At 33.4% G+C, this 18,263-nt stretch overlaps 1 protein-coding gene across 17 annotated transcripts in view; it reads right to left on the bottom strand.

Moving 5' to 3' along the window:
- Window positions 1-16,772, bottom strand: part of vimar (visceral mesodermal armadillo-repeats) — a 76,308-nt gene extending 59,536 nt beyond the window's left edge. For 2 of the 17 annotated variants that reach the window (XM_073956843.1, XM_073956851.1), the window contains exons 1-2: window positions 9,873-10,114; window positions 9,486-9,721 (exon numbers count right to left, since the gene is read on the bottom strand). In XM_073956843.1, coding sequence (XP_073812944.1) covers window positions 9,486-9,492 — 7 coding nt within the window. In that variant the 5' untranslated portion in view covers window positions 9,493-9,721; window positions 9,873-10,114. Of the gene's footprint in view, window positions 1-9,485; window positions 10,115-11,586; window positions 11,614-16,666 lie in introns of those variants that run through there. The other 15 variants (XM_073956844.1, XM_073956853.1, XM_073956841.1 and 12 more) reach the window with 13 other exon arrangements.
- Window positions 16,773-18,263: the final 1,491 nt, after the last annotated feature.

Below are 18,263 nucleotides of genomic sequence, written 5' to 3'. Positions count from 1 at the left end.
TTTGAGCACAATTGGAATATGTTAACACATGCCGAACAACAAAATACGTAAGTAATACTGAATTCAAGATAATAAAGCCAATGTCCCGAAAACACCTTAAGGTGAAAATGGAGTCTATTGTGAAAAAACCCTTTTTACAGTTTTTAATTTAACTTGCTTTTGTGTCTGTTTAGTTCAAATCTAGTAACTTATTTTCCACACAGTTGTAGTTGAACAGTCGAACTAAAACTTTGCACACTTTTCAGACTTGGATGACAATACATGAATATGAAACCAAAACCAATATGGGTACATTTGTTTCTTAGAGCCCCCATATAGCGGTACCACCCGATTTAAAGGATTCTGATTAAATTTTTAGGCCGAATTGGCTATAACTTAGCATTTGGGGTTCCCAATGGTACAAAAACTTCCTCACTTAAAATGTTGGACTCAGGCCAAGGTTTTGGTATAACCCCTATATAACGGTACAACACGATTTCAGGTATTTTAAAGTTTTTATCTACATTTTCGGCCTAAATTGGCTCTAATTTTGTTATGAGGTTCCCAAAAGTTAAAAATAAAAAATAGTTAAAAAAATAAGTTACAGTGTTTTATTTACAAATGCACTTAGAACTAGAAAATATAAAATTATAAATATATAATAATATAAAATTATAAATATATAATAAAAATATAAATAAAATTTTTAATGATTAAATCTCTCAAATAAAACGCTTGCATTTGAATTAAAAATTGTGGCAATATTAAACGGCCACCAGCGTTTTATTTGAGAGAATACATCATTAAAAATTATGTTCTAGTTTTAAGTGTTTTTATAAATAAAATATTGTAACTTAATTTTTTAAATTATTTTTTATTTCTTCCCATATTATCAATTTTTGGGAATGAAAACAAATGTCTTTTACATTTTGTTCATATTTAAATTTATTTAAGGGACTGACATAATGAGATTTTGGAGACATCTGCGTAAAGATGACTACTTGGTGATGAACTCGACTCCTTGCTCTGCTATGTCGTTCACAACTTTCAAGTTGTTTAACATCCTTTACCCTTCCTGGTAATTGATGTTCTGCGGTCAAGTTACAGGATCTTTTTCAAGAAATTCGGAGTTAATGCTTAATCTCTTGAACAACAAGTAAGTATACCCTGTAATTACGCCTGGTAGACATTTTCTGGAAATTTCGGCAGTTGTTCTTTTGTTATGCCCCGGTTACACTTAGCCGGATTAACCCAGTGGGTTTGGATTTCAAATGTCAATTCCATAGCGCAAACGTCAAATAAATCCTCTCGAAGTGGGTTAACCCGGCAAAAAAACTCTAGTGAAACCGTACTATTAGTTTGGTTTTTTCCATCTTCTTCTGCTTGCTTTGTTAAGATTTTTGTCGCATTTGGCTCTTTACGGTGGTTTGAACTATCAGATCAGGCCAACAAGTTCAGGACTAAGATACCACAGATGATACAACATTTTGATATTTCCTTTATCTGATATTTGTTTCGTATTTCAATAAATCTTCAATTCAGTTTAGGTCTTTTTTTGGACCTAAAAAATATTTCTGAATTTCGCTTTCACTATTTGTTGTATAAAACTCAATCTATTGTCTCTAATCCTTTTCAACCTATTGATTATGTTTACCCAATCCATCCAATATTATATCTACATAACCATTATCTTGTTCATTATAGGTTTTGTAAAATCAATAACCCACACTCTCATTTATAACACTCAATTGTTGTCCTTTGATACAAAATAAATAAACAAAATAAGAAACGTTCTTGGCGCGTTAAACCGGGCTCGAAAGATGAAAACACAAAGTGCTTCTACGACCTCTTGTTCTTGAAAAGTCAGCTGGAAAGTAGTTTTAAAACATTCTCGCATACATCGAACTTGGATTTGTCAATCGCAGACTATTCTTATAGAAATCGCGTGAATATGTTTGTTTGATGTTCGAATGTGATGCCAAACTTGCAGTCAAAAATCCCTCTCAACAATACTTCTTATAAATCTGTACGCTGGTACAGAAGCTCTCGACTTAACATCTGCTCAAGCTAGTAAGACCCCATTATTCTAGGCATTCGTACACTGCTAAGTCTTGTTTCTCCCCTGAGCTACTGTCAGTTTCAGGAACGACCAGGAGTTGTTCTTTACCCCCATACCAGATGATACCAGAACAGCAACCCGTTCTTTCTGCACTGTTTTGGGAATACCTGGTAATGTTGTTGTTGTTGTAACAGTGTTTTTGTTATGTTTATTTGTTCGTTCCTCTGTTCAATCTGGCTCTGGGTCTATCTCCAGTTCAAGAAAAGTGGCTGCTTCGATGGGATGTTTCCATAGATCCACTGGAGTTAGATGGGTAGGTTTGGCGGGGCAGTTAAAAAGGTGTTGTGTGTCGTGTGGGCCCATGCCGCATACTGGGCAGATGTCTTGCACGGTGCGATCGATTTCCGCCCAATAAGAATTTAGGCGACTGCAATATCCCGAGCGTAGTTGGGCCAAAACTACTCTAGTTTGTCGTGGCAGCTGACGCTCCTCAGCTGCGATAGATGGAGGATGTACTCCAAGTACTTTATTCACACTATAATTGCTTAAGGCCTTGGCAACTGCGTCCGTGTGAATGCTATTCAATCCTGCTTGATATGCTTGTTGATCTAGGGGTTCTCTCCTGTATCGTTGGACCTCTCCCTCTAGAGCATGGATATCCTTCCTGATCTCCCTGAATGGGCCGGGCCTACCCACAAGATGGTGATTGGGATGGCTCACACGATAACATCCAAGCAGGTACTGCAACGAAAGCATCTCATTGTGTTGCTTTACAGGAAGAATAGTAATAGTTTTCCATGCCAGTGCACGCAAATAGCCTTGTTTTGGGGTATCTTCCTTGAAGTTGTTGTTAGTATTTTTCACTGTTTATTCTCCGGAATAAACGGATAAAGCTTCTAAAGATCATATATTTGTTGGGGTCCTCTCCTAGAGCTTCTACTGTAGAAAAAATGATACGACTAACGTTCCTATAGGACACTTTACAGTTTATGTTGAAGCTGTGCTTGATTATTTTCGAGACATATGGTTTTTCAGATTCTACAAAGCGTTTAGCATTAAAAGAAGACCTAGACCTCATTGAAAATCTATTGAAATACGAAAACATAGACAGAAAAAGGAAATAAAAAATTATAAATCTCCTGTGGTATCTTAGTCCTGAACTTGTTGGCTTGGCATTGTTTGATCCGACAGTGCAAAACACCGTAAAGAGTCAAATGGCGTCAAAAATCTTAACAAAGCGAAGATGGAAACTTCTCCGGAAATATTCGACCCAAACTTACAAATGAACAACTGTTCGAAATTCATAAAAAAGTCACAGCTTCACTCCGAGTCGAGCTCACCACAGATTACAACCAATTAATTACAAAGGACGAACAACTAAAACAATGCGTTCTCCAAGTAGTCGGCTATACCCAGATAGGCTCCATTTTCGCGCTAAGCCGTACGTAGTCACGTTAATCGGGACACTGGCTTTCTATCTCGAATTCAGTAATACTTACGCATTTTGTTTTTGAATATAAAATAAACAGAATGGTCTTTAATTTAATGCATAATACGGGCAAATAGCTTTAACTGTTCCACAGATATGGGTCGCAGAGAGAGACGAGATTTTCATAACTTCGAGGCTCCAGTAGCACGTGTGAACTTATTCCAATGGTGCTCAATTGGCAATCTTAATCTTAAATCTATCTAAAATCTAATCTAAGTAAACAGTTTAGGCGGCACACCCTCCTAAAAACATCCGACACCGATTTCTTCCCTTTGAGTTAAAACCAGCCTAAAGCTACAAATTAAGACAAAGAAAATATTAAATTTACATAAAATGATTGATATTTTATCAAATTTTATATTTTTGCATAGTTTAACAATAAAAATAGTATTACAATACCATATACCCTACACCACACCGTCGTAAGAGGTATCAATAACACAATAATCTGCTAAAAAAATCGACGTTAAATGACCAACAGTCTTAATTTAGGACACTTTAAAGTTTTTTTGATGATTTTTTCCAACTTTAATTGTAAATTTTACGACTTTTTTGACGATTTTCGACCAAAAACTGTTTGCATATTTTTTTTTTTTTGCATATTTTGCATATTTTTTGCATATTTTGCATATTTTTTTGCATATTTTGCATATTTTTTTGCATATTTTGCATATTTTTTGCATATATTTTTGCATATTTTTTGCATATATTTTGCATATTTTTGATATGACCCCAAATATCAAAAAATTGACCCTCAAAACGCCTAGATCCAAAATTTGAGTCCAATCGGATGAGAAATAAAAAACATGCAAAAATCCGATGTCTAATGATGACAATGCTATACTATGTGCTGTGAAGATTTCACATGCTATGCTACTTTCATGCTCGCAGCACAGCACAGCAAAAGTTTTCGGTTTCGTTTTTGATAATAGCACAGCATAGCAATAGTATTCATTTTTGATTTTGTTGACTATGCTTCGCTATATGCTGTGAAGATTTCAAAGCCGTAGCATATATCATGTGCTATGCTATTTCAATATTTGCAGCATAACACATAAATTGCTTTTGCTTGTGAAATAAACAACTAGCGCAGCATAGCAACAGCATATTTTGGTGTTTTCAGTGCTGTGCTCGTAGCAAATTAAAACACTGGATCGAAATGTCGGAGCGAAATCGGATAGGTTTAGGTGAGTATTTGGAACGAAATCGGAAATTCGGGAGGCGAATTTGTTCTTCCGAATTTTTGTACAGATTTCTGAACGATTTCGGAATAATGTCGTATGAAAATCGGAGGTACCTTCCGAATCTTCGTAAAGATTTCTGAACGATTTTGGAATAATGTATGAATATCAAAGAAAACATTTTTTCTCTGAGGCCTATTTTTATTGATCAATGTTTCTTTGTTATGTTTTTATTGGAAGATTGTAATTTCAAACGTTTCTAATGATTTTTACTGTTGTTATCATTTTGTAGTTATAGTAGAACAATGTAAACTTTGTGTATGAATATTGCTCTGTTCCAGAAGCTGCAACAAGCTACTATTTTTTACAACGATAACAATTTTTCCTTTATGTTATCGGAAAAAATAGTAAAAATTAGTAAATTCTTGCAGTTCTGGAACAGACCATATGTTGAGTCTACCAGCACTAGATTGAATTATTTTTTACACTATGCAACATTGAAAATGCAAACAACTTCTAGTATGCATTTTTTGAAAGTACTTATTGGAGTTTCACTGCATTGTTAATATATTTATCAATTTGTCGTTGAAAAATATACGAAAAACAAAGTGATAGCGGCATTTTACAACAATGGAATGTTCTGAAGAGTTATGTATTTCATTCCAGCCAATATTTTTCACAAAGATAACATTACGAAAATGTTATCAGTGGTGCTAAATGTATAAAAATTATGGAATTTTTCGGTATATTATAATAGATATATTATATTGAGGCAATAAATGTAGTTTTTCGAGTTCATTAATTTTCCAAATATTTTATTCTTGCCCTTATCCACAAATTTGCCTCAGTAGTCAGAAGAAAATTCACATTGGTTTAGAGATATAGACCCGAATTGCTTTATAAAGTCAATATTTAACCATCTTTAGATGGGGCCATAAAATCCAAGTTGGATCTGGCACAACAAAGCCCAACTAGGGTTTCTGTCGCTTGGGTCTGTAATTTCAAAAAATCCTCAGTTCAAATTGTTTGCACAAGATTACCATAAAAATGTCGCACAGTGTTATATGTTGCATTTATATTTAAAATATTTATCGAAAACAAAATAAATTGAAACCAAACCATTACTGTTAGATATATACCAAAGGTGGTTGTTAGCGAAGAGAAATTTGTTTCCGACATATCGATCCAAGTTCGTACCGAAATCGGAAGAGAAACATTGGTATATTCGAAGGGAAATTTACTTCCGACAGTCTCTCTGAAATCGAAACGAAATCTGAACGAATTCCCCTACGAAAAATCGTATAGAAATCGAAACAAAATCTGAACGATTTCCCCTACGAAAAATCGTATAGAAATCGAAACAAAATCTGAACGATTTCCCCTACGAAAAATCGTATAGAAATCTGAACGATTTTGCTTCCGAAATAGTTCAGATGTATCGGACATCCGCTAATTGGTTTGCTGGGTGTAAACTTTATTTTGAGTGAGAAAAAATGAAACTTCTACTCTGTAGAAATCACAAAAATCAAATGCAGTGGAATCCATTTTTTATTGTACTCATGTTACGAGGACTACTATATAATTTTCTGGCCTAATAATGAAAATATGGTTACATTATTTTTCAAAGTATTTCCAGAATGATTTAACGCGTTTGCTTGCGCTCAAACCAATTGTCGAAAAACTTTTTCCACTCCGATTGAGACAACTTCAAAAGAATGCATTAACAGCATCTTCTAACGACGAAAATCGTTGACTACTCATTTTTTCATGTGCGGGAATAAAAAGTAGTTATTGGGGGCCAAGTCAGACCTGTACGCTGTACCATGAATTCCCCATTTAGGCAGCCAAAAGACGCTGTTTTAAGCCGATGTGTGAAATCTCGCATCAAAGTCCACAACGATTCGTCTTTTCTTGTTCGTTTTTCGAATTTCTTTGAACACTTCAGGCAATCAAATTGTGGTGTACCATTCAGAATTGACCGTCCAAAAGCAGAATAGTGCCATATGACCAGTTTTGCTGAAGAAACAGGCGACCTTTTGGTTTGAATTGCTTCTTCTACGTATTAATTCCGTGGGATTTATCTCGCCTTCGTAGACCTGTTGCTATTTTGTTTCGGGCTTATACGCATTGATCCTTCGTCAACTGTGGCGATCTTATGAACGTCTTTTGAAGCTCGCTATCATATTTTTTATTTTATTTACTTTTTTACACCAATCGACACTAGCCTTTTTTGAGGGATTTTCAAATTGTGCTGGCTCCAACGGAGACGTGTTCATACAATATCGAATGTATGCTGGTGGAAGAAATTCCTGAAGATGCCTCTATTTCATGACGGTCTTGAATTATAAGTTCAACAACGGCATTAGTGCCGTTTTTGTACGACCATCGTCTTTGACAGCGTAGGCCACGATTGAATTCATTGTAACAGTTTTTCACAATTCTATATGATGGCAATCAGACGCCTTACAAGGATATAATTTCATCGCTGCACTCTTGCCGTGATAATCCACGTCGAAAGTTGTGAAAAATTATCGGATAAAAATGTTTGAAAGTTAATTCCATTTTTTTGGAAAATGTACTGAGTGCGTTTTGCTAAAAATTTTCAAACTTTCCAATGACGTAGCCCAGAAATTTGTCTAGTAGCTCTCGTACTTACAATAAAGGAAAGTAGAACACTAGAAAAAACTAGAGCGTTATTGTACGACATTCTTATATTGAGGTAAATCCCCCGAGATATATTTTTGGAATTTGTAATACTCGAATGACAACCTCGTTTTTTGTTTATCTCGACAAACAAATTTATAGTTTTTCTTCATTCATGTGATGTAACTTCTTTAACACCTTATCCCACAAACCAGAATTAAAGGTTTTGCGTCACAGTTTTTGACTATTACCACCCTCAAACGATATTACGTTTGTTGTTTAGCATTAATTGGTCCTATGTGTGTGATTCCATTGTCCTATGAATGAAGGACGAAACAACGTTGGGTCTATATTTCACCAGTTCCTGTGATTTTACAAAATTATTGTTCTTTGTAGCATAAGGCCAATGTCAAATAAAATATTTTTACACATAAGCTCAGATGTTAATCTATTCAAAAAAACTCCAACCACCACCCTAAAATAACATCTACCCCCAAATTTGTTCAATGAAATTGTTTAGCTTTTCACTGTCGTTTCCTTTTTTTAGACTTTAGTTATTTAGGTTTCTCTGGACAAATTTACGTTGTTTTATATTTATTTTATGCGTATCAGGGAGATTTAAAATTTATCTACGGACAATTAATGGTCCGAATATTATAGGTATGAATAAAGTTGAAACGCAGAGTTGTACAAATCATTCGGTTGTCTTACGATGAACAACTTTTTGATAAAAATAATATTCATCGGAACTAATTTTTTCTTAATTGTAAGCTTACATAGTTACTGATACAAAGGATGTCCCGAACCCGACAGACAGGACTCAGAATGCCGAGAGAAGTCGATCGCTGTAATGGAAGGTAGGTCTTCTGCAATTATTTCGGACATAAGACGAATTTACCCACTAAGCTCGGATCGGGATGATCACAAATACATATATCACATGTGTTGCGTCTAAAGTCGAGAAATTTCCCTTGCTAAAGGCCGGCCGAAGGCCGCATATTTAAGAAAAAATTACATTTTTTAAGAAAATTTTGTTCGTAAACTCGACTTGTTCCTTATTTCGGCATGTTACAGAACTTATTACTATTATTCCAAAACATATTTTAATTTGTATTTGGTATAGTTGAATTGTGAAAGGTGATTAGATATCTTAATAATAACGAAATAAGCAGTCATGTAGGACACGCAGTTCTTTCAGTGCTTTTATGCTAAGTTTACATTTACGAAATCCACTCGATTTCAACTGTCAATTCCATAGCTCAAACGTCAAATGAAATCCAATGGATTTCAGATGAGATTTCATTTGACGTTTGACAGTTGAAATCGAGTGGATTTCGTAAATGTAAACTTAGTATTATTTACACAGCAAAAGCGATTATTATTTATTTTTTATCTGAATATGTTTGCGGTAGTACGCAAATCTGTAAATCGCCATTGTTGATGTGGAATTGTTGGTTGTGTGTTTAAGAGAGTACCAAAGAAAAACACAAGCTACCGATAATAGACAGAGGGTGGAGGTAGACAGACGTTGTCGTAAAAAAAAAAAACGGGGAGAAAAAATAAATCCTTTATAAAGGGGGCAAACAAGCATCATAATGAGTTGTAAGAGCTGTGAAGTTATATAGGCAGTACACAACGCACTCACACATGGATGGAGCAGTATTGATTTTCCGAATAGCCTTTAATAAATCAAAGTATAAACAAAAGGAATACTTTTAAAAGGTGCAAAACAATTGTAAACTATAACAAAAAAGCTGTAAACTAAAACAACAATATGAACACTTCCAATCCAATTAAAAGTTTTCATTTTTGTGTAACTTTGGTTGATTTCTTTCTGGTATTTTAACAAAGTCAAGAGCATTATAAAACGTTTGACGACACACCCTTTGTTTGGATTATCTGAATAAATAAACATAATAAACATTTTTTTCACATCCCTCGGTGTAAAAAGGATGGAACACGAAGTCTAAATCTAAACTCCTTCAATTTGATGTAATTATGTGTTTGTTTATCTGAGTTCATTTCTACCCCGTGGTCCATGCTAATTGAAGAAATATAAGCAAAACAAACTCCGGAATTTGTAGGGGAGTGGGAGGTGAGATTTGACTGTCTGGAAATTATGCATTGTACTTACTCGCCATTGTTTGTTGTTTCCTAGTGTTTTCTACTAGCTGGCTAGCTGGTTCTGGTTGGATGGTTGATCACTGTATGTCTCGCTGCTGCCTGTTTGTTTGTTGGTTTGTCTGCCTCTCGAGAATTTACTGCATTTGTTTGATGTTGGATTATTTTATTTATGTTCTATAGGTTCTGTTTTACTTTCTGTTCCAATCCAAAAGAGCAGTGAAACTATTCACTTTTATAGTTTTTTATCTAAACAAAAATTTTATGTGTAAATTGTAATAATGCTATCCTTTCTTTTTGGGTTTATTTTTGTTTACTTTCTTTTGTGGTTGACTTTTCTTGAAATACATGAATCACTTAGTTATAATAATTTTTATTTTTTTCTCTCAAAATATTTTACTTCTAAGTATGTATAATATGCCAAACATATTATAAATCACGGACAATTTCACTCCATGAAGAATTATTCATCAATTGAAAAGAATGTAATTTGTATTAAATTATAATATATTTGTTTTTCACTATTTCTTTCACTCACTCAAAAGACAAAATTAATTAATTTTAATACATATTCTTCTATTTTTTCTGTTGTATTCCTTTATTCCGTTCGTTCGTCGTCTACCGATTCTCTGTGAAACGATTCTTTAGGGATACGTAGGTCAGCGTGAAACCCAAATCGATCACCGATGATTAGACGAAACCGATGACAAGGTATCGATAGTAGATAACATCGATTACATAATGCCATGTTCATTCCAGTACTTTAATTACGTTGTTCGCTCTCAATTATAGCCCGTTTCCACGGTACGTCGTTCGTTCTCTATTCGTTGCGACCCATAACTACGAATAAATTACTTATTTCTCCACACAAAATTATATGAACGAACGACGATTTTTTTACGTTGTTCGATTAGAAATACTCTCTGAACGACGAATAAGTATGTCCCATCCCTAACAAATGAGAGAATTTATCGAAAAAATTAATTATGACATGTCTAAATCATAGCCGACCAAGAAGAGCGAGCGCTTAAATTGTTTATGTGTGGGTAAAATTACAGACAGAACAGGTTGATGATTTTCATATTGAGTGTGAAATGAAAAATATATTGTTGGCGCGTTCGCTTTGTATGACTTAAATTAAAAATAATATAAATAACTTCATAATTTGAAAAGTATTTTTCTTCGTATGTTAATTTTTTTGAGAGAAAAAACAAATTGTATCTAAGCATATATACATTTTTCATTGTTGCATTGCAGACGAGGCATTCTGCGTCATTAAAAATATTAATACAAAACAAAAATCATTTTCAAATTCTTCCCTCCACATATTTGCTGTACAACTGCAAAATCTTTTCTGTGTACCCAAAAATAAACAAATAAAGCGGCATCAACCTGCTTGCATGAAATTCAGTACAAGACTGAAGTAAAAAAATCAAAACATTTGCTCTCTTACTTTGCGTTCGGGTCGCGTGTGTGTAATTTGCCGAAAAACTTCGTAACCAAATCAATACCCACGAACGGGTTTGGTCTAAATTCAAAATTGAAAAATTTGTTAATAACGCAAAAATTTTTAGAAAAAAGGAAAAAGATGAATGGAAATTAATGAACTAAACTTTTTATATAGATGCAGATGGAAGATGGATGTATTTCCTTCTTAATTCCACACACATTTCTTGTCCATTAGTTCAAAATCGCGTAAAAAATCAGAAACAAAAAGGAAACAAACAACTGAAAGTCTGTAAACACAAACATTCTTTTGACATGTCTCTCTTTAATTTTAAAAATAGAAACATATAAAAATATATTGAAAATACAAAATTATCCAGAATTTATGGAAAAATTAATGAAATGTGTGTGGTTAAATATAGAAGATACATTTGAAGGAAAGTCTATTGCTTTTCCTATTCATTTAATTTATATTTGATGTGTTTTCGGTTCAAATTTTCGTGAAAACAAGGAAACAACAATTAAGGAAATTTTGTTTATGTTTCTGTTAATTACGAATGGTGTCGTGGAAACGGGTTAATTCGTGTACGTCGTTCGACAGGCGAACAACGTAATTGAAACGCTCGTGTGAACATGACATTAACCCGTTCATACGACATGGTACATACAGTGACTGCCACTAAAAATGATGCAACCTGAAATAAAAAATGTAAACGTTGATAACTTGGAAACGAGTTGAGATTTTTTAACAATTCCAAAAACAATTTTGTAGGCTAAAGAGTTGTCTTTAACCCTGCGTTTACAAATGACAGGACAGTTGACTTCATGTATTGGTTGTCAAAATCCCACAACTTGCCTGTGTGACGTAGGCGTCCCGACAACTGCAAAAACAGTTGTAAAATTTTGAATGAAAATCATCGACATCTTTTTGTTTTCCGTTCACATATTTTGTTTTTGTTCATGTTCTTTTGTTTTCAACACATTTCAATTATTATCTCACTTATTTTTACAAAAATGCCAAAAATTTGTCTTCCTTACTGTCTGTGAAAAAATGATGGACAGCTGGGAGACAAACGACAAATGTATGTATGTGTTTGTAAATCAGAGTTGTATTTGAAGACAAACTGTCTGGTGTAAACGCCTAGTAAGATATTATACAAAAATAACCTGATTACAGGACCGTTATACTAAAATTTTACCGGGAAACTAAAAATGGGCACTTTTAAAATGAGCATTAAAAATGATGCACAACAACAATCGATTAATAATTTCCAAATTTTTCGCTTTTTATGCAATGTTAAGCTGGGTACACATTGTCAGTTTTGAATGACAGATTTGTTGTTCCTTGCTAGTGTGGCCGTGCATTTTTGTCATTCATCATGCAACCACAAAATATTTTGTCGTTGCTGAAGTGTTGGACAGTTATCGATAATTGCAAAAAATCGTCATTCAAAACTGACAATGTGTACTGTACTTTCCCAGCAAAAAAGTTTGGAAGTAGTGCAATGCAGAGTTATGATTTCAATACATCTTTCGATGCAGTCCACACGGAGTTATGAAAAATGCACTCCGCTCGATACATTTTAGAAGCGCTCGCTTATATATCCCTAGCCAAGCAAGTCAATTTTTTGATCCCTAAAGTCGCAGTCTTTTTTCTGAACACAAGAAAGAGTGTCTAAAATTATAAGAATTGTTTAAAAAAATAAAGAAGTACAAACTAAAGATACAGTATGCAAAGTTCATATTCGTACAATTATTTTATTAATTCCATATTTTATATTAAAATATGATACAATTGATGGGAATTACTATAACGAAGAAAAATTTAAAAATAAATAAACAAATTTTTAATTTATTCCATCATTTAGGTATAGATGGCGCCTGTGTGGGTGGCAAAGTTCGCATTCGTACACCTAAAAGCACTATATATTTGTGGTATTTAAGGATTTTTGAAACAACATACCACCAGTTTTTGTTGTTTTCTTCTTATAGAGTGCCTTTGCTGTAGAAAAATGTAAAAATAACGAAAATTTAATTAAATATTTTGCATGAATAAAATGTCGGACGAAAATCCGAAATACTTAAGAAAAATGTGATAGATGCGATTAACTATGGTATTTTATTCTCAATTTTTGGACGAAAACAGCTAATTGCAGTCCTTCTGAAACAATATTTGAGGTCCCCTAGGAAAATAAATGTTGTCAGCGTTCGGAAATGCAATGAAACGTAATATCGGCTAAAGTAACGTAAAGCCATTTTTGGTTTGAATGTCGTAAAAATCGCAACTTCTGTTTTATATTTGGCATAAGATGTATTGAAGTATAAGAATAGGTTTTCGAAAATCTTGTTTTGTCAAGACATATCGGAAATTACGAGAAAAAATAGATAATTAAGGGTGAAAATTTCCCCGAAAATAATGCATTTCTTCAATAGGTTACCCCACGTTTTGTCTTGGCAAATTTTCTTAATTCTTTTGACATTTATGCATTCATGTAGGACCGTTTGGTAAAGAAATATAATTTTCTACAAATAAAAATCATTGTTTTTGCAATTTTATCAATCATAACCCTCGTGCAAGAAAGCGTAAAATTTCAGTCGCACGGAGACAATATAAGGACTTCTACAGTTTAATTGTTCCTTATAATTTCTCACAGTTTTCGATATAAAATGATATTCAAACCCCTATTCTAAAACTTCAATATATTTTGTGCCAAATATAAGACAGAAATTGCGATTTTTACGACGTAGAAACCAAAACATGTCTTTGCGTTGCCCTAACCCGGATTACGTTTCGTTGCATTTTCGAACGCTGACAACATTTATTTTCATATAAGACCTTGAATATTATTGCAGAAGGTCTGTTATTTCCTTTCAAAATTCGAGAAAAAATTACCATAGTTAATCGTTTCTATGACATCTTTCTTAAGTATTTCGGATGTTCGTCCGACTTTTTATTCATGCTAAATGTTTAATTAAATTATCATTATTTTTACATTTTTCTACAGCAGAGGCACTCTAAAAGAAGAAAACAACAAAAATTGGTGGTATTTTGCTTTAAAAATCCTTAAATACCACAAATATATAGTGCGTCTAGGTTAGGGGTGAGCACGCCTGTGTGCTAGCTCACAGGCAAATTGTGAAAACGTACTCTTAATTTTTTGCGAACCATAAACAATTAAAAGTTTATGCAATTTTTTATTTATATTTTTTAATAATTTGCATTGTGGACGATTTTAGACAACATTAGTGTTTAAAAAATGTTAAAATAAGTAATTAAACATCAAGAAAAACTAAATATTAATTCTCTCTTAAATTTGCCTCTCTCTCGATTTTGCTCAGCTCTGGTCTAGGTGTACGAATACGAACACAGGCAAATTGTAAAAATTGTACTCTTAGTTTTTTGTGAACCATAAACAATTAAATTTTTATGCAATTTTTTATTTATATTTTTTAATAATTTGCATTGTGCACGATTTTAGATAACATTAATGTTTAAAAAATGTTGAAATAAGTAATGAAACATCAAGAAAAATTAATTATTAATTCTCCCTTACGTTTGCCTCTCTCTCGATTTTGCTCACGTTGATATTAATATCAACGTCAAAAAAGCTGGAAAAAATTTCAAAGTCGGCATATCAGCCAATCAAACGCTCAAATTTGTCGAGTAAAAAGTTTTTAAAGAGAGCGTCATTGAGCGCCATTTTTGTTTAAAGAGAAATTAACATTTTACAACTTTTTTGTGTACGGGAACGGGGTTTCGAGTAAAATGTGTAAAACTCGTAAAAATTGTAAAAACTTTTTAGTTCTGGAACACAGCTTTTGTTGTAAGAGAATTGTATGGAAAGTTGTTAAGTATAGTACACATTGACAAGCAAAACTGACAGTCATCGAGGTCTAATTCTCCCTTACGTTTGCCTCTCTCTCGATTTTGCTCACGTTGATATTAATATCAACGTCAAAAAAGCTGGAAAAAATTTCAAAGTCGGCATATCAGCCAATCAAACGCTCAAATTTGTCGAGTAAAAAGTTTTTAAAGAGAGCGTCATTGAGCGCCATTTTTGTTTAAAGAGAAATGAACATTTTACAACTTTTTTGTGTACGGGAACGGGGTTTCGAGTAAAATGTGTAAAACTCGTAAAAATTGTAAAAACTTTTTAGTTCTGGAACACAGCTTTTGTTGTAAGAGAATTGTATGGAAAGTTGTTAAGTATAGTACACATTGACAAGCAAAACTGACAGTCATCGAGGTCTATTTCGTGAATATCAAAGCCTAACTGAAAATTTTCTTTTCTAATCTCTAAATAATACCGTAAATATTGTATTTCAAACGTTTTTAGCTAAATAAAAGTTGTTATTTGCCGGAAAATTGTCCTAAAAGTACGTTGACTGTCAGTTTTGACTGTTAGTGTGTACTCCCCTTAAAGAGCCGATAAGAAATCGAAAATCGATAAAAATTATGTGCACGCGTTGCCAACAGCGCAGAAAAAAATGGCGTCTCGGCGGGGTCGCGAAAAATTTTCATTTCAGCAAGGACCATCGTCGGAGCAAGTGCAAGTGGTTAAGGTTAATTTTGTCAATTTTTGTGAATTTTTGTGAAAACTTCATACATTATGTCGGTAAGTTAATTTGTGTTATCTTATCTTTTTGTATATATCGTCAATCTATTCCAAAACTGCAAGAATCTACTAATTTTTTCTGATAACATAAAAGGAGGTAAAAAATAGTATAATATCGAAGTAAAAAATAGTAGTTTCTTGCAGGTTCTGGAACAGAGCAGAGCATTTATAACCTATATTTTATAATAACTAATTAAATTTTATATTTCTCTAGGGTGGTAATGTTCACAATCATTACAACAATATCACAATTAATGTGTCAAGTTTCACAGGAAAGCCGGAGCAGTTGGCCGAAATGGCCTCCAATGCCGCCAACCCCTCCAATAGACAAAATCGATATCAACCATATCAAACAAACAAGAATAAGAAATCAAATGCTGAAAATGCAGAAAATGTAGAAGAAAATGTAAATGGAGATTCTTCCAGTGGAAAACCAATACAAAACACACAAAATGTAAATGAAGATTCTTCCAGTGGTAATTAGACTTAAACAATATATAGATCAAGACTTGTATTGGTTAGAACAAAATTTCAAAAAAGAAATAACGTAGTTAGAAATATATATATATTTTTTTATTTTTTATTATGTTTTCTTATTGTATTTATCAATATTTATATTTATTACATTATATTTAATATACAAAAAAATAATTTAAAAAAAAATTAAAAAACATTAAAGCCATTGCCGGTATCCAGCCCGGAAGAAAAACCAAATATAAAACCTATACAGGTTTTTAACTCCGCCATTGCCGGTACCCAGCCCGGATGAAAAACCAAATAAAAAACCAATAAAGGTTTTTAACTCCGCCATTGCCGGTCCCAAGCCCGGATGAAAAAGGAGGAGGTGTTTAGGATTTAGTTATAATTATTTTTATTTTTTTCTCTCAAAATATTTTACTTCTAAGTATGTATAATATGCCAAACATATTATGCCTGTTCCAGAACCTGCAAGAAGCTACTATTTTTTACTACGATAACATTTTCTTCTTTATGTTATCGGAAAAAAATAGTAGATTCTTGCAGTTATAAATCACGGACAATTTCACTCCATGAAGAATTATTCATCAATTGAAAAGAATGTAATTTGTAATAAATTATAATATATTTGTTTTTCACTATTTCTTTCACTCACTCAATAATAAAAGACAAAATTAATTAATTTTAATATTCTTCTATTTTTTCTGTTGTATTCCTTTATTCCGTTCGTTCGTCGTCTACCGATTCTCTGTGAAACGATTCTTTAGGGATACGTAGGTCAGCATGAAACCGAAATCGATCACCGATGATTACACGAAACCGATGACAAGGTATCGATAGTAGATAACATCGATTACATAATACCATGTTCATTCCAGTACTTTAATTACGTTGTTCGCTCTCAATTAACCCGTTCATACGACATGGTACATACAGTGACTGTCACTAAAAATGATGCAACATGAAATAAAAAATGTAAACGTTGATAACTTGGAAACGAGTTGAGATTTTTTAACAATTCCAAAAACAATTTTGTAGGCTAAAGAGTTGTCTTTAACCCTGCGTTTACAAATGACAGGACAGTTGACTTCATGTATTGGTTGTCAAAATCCCACAACTTGCCTGTGTGACGTAGGCGCCCCAACAACTGCAAAAACAGTTGTAAAATTTTGAATGAAAATCATCGACATCTTTTTGTTTTCCGTTCACATATTTTGTTTTTGTTCATGTTCTTTTGTTTTCAACACATTTCAATTATTATCTCACTTATTTTTACAAAAATGCCAAAAATTTGTCTTCCTTACTGTCTGTGTAAAAATGATGGACAGCTGGGAGACAAACGACAAATGTATGTGTTTGTAAATCAGAGTTGTATTTGAAGACAAACTGTCTGGTGTAAACGCCTAGTAAGACAGCATACAAAAATAACCTGATTACGAGGGCAGTTCGGAAACTTCTTAGCCTAGCACAAAAAGCGCGGTAAAAACAGAAACAAGTTAAGTGTTTTGGAAACTTCCATCTCTGCTATAAACACATGTTAAATTTTGTTTCGATCTGGCAACTCCTTCATATAGAAACAGGTGTTCAAAAAAGACGCATCCGCAATTTTTTTACAATGGAAAAATTAGAAATGCGTGCTGTCATTAAATATTTACATAAAAAAGGTTTATCGGGACAAGAAATTCATAATGATATGGTGAATGTGTTAGGTGAAAGTGCTCCTTCATATGCAACAGTAAAAAATTGGGTTGCTGAATGCCAAAAACAGCAACAACAACAGAAATTGTAGCCAAAGTGCATGATATGGTATTAAATGATCGACGAATAAAATATCGTGAAATTGCTAATATCATGGGCATCTCAAATGATCGAGTCCATTTAATTTTGCATGAAGAACTACAGATGAAAAAGCTTTCTGCAAGATGGGTGCCGCATTTGTTAACAGTCGATCAAAAACGCATAAGAATGAACATTTCTCAAGCTTGTTTGGATCGTTTTAAGCGAAATAAAATGGGGTTTAAGCGTCGTTTCATAACTGTTGATGAGACATGGATACACCACTATACTCCAGAGACAAAAGAACAATCCAAACAATGGACTGAAGCTGGAGGAAGTGGCCCAAAGAAGGAAAAAACAATTCAATCGGCTGGTAAGTCCCAATTTACATTAGGCGAGTTTACTTGCGGCAATTGTCAGTTTGTAGGTGAGAGAGGGTGCTGAGAGGCAAAGGGTTACCATATGCCTCACCTCTC

Source organism: Musca autumnalis, unplaced genomic scaffold (genome assembly GCF_047663935.1).
Source record: "Musca autumnalis isolate F117 unplaced genomic scaffold, ASM4766393v1 scaffold_5, whole genome shotgun sequence".
Taxonomy (NCBI): domain Eukaryota; kingdom Metazoa; phylum Arthropoda; class Insecta; order Diptera; family Muscidae; genus Musca; species Musca autumnalis.
Note: the sequence above shows the minus strand (reverse complement) of the source record. Positions and strands in the feature narration are given on the sequence as shown.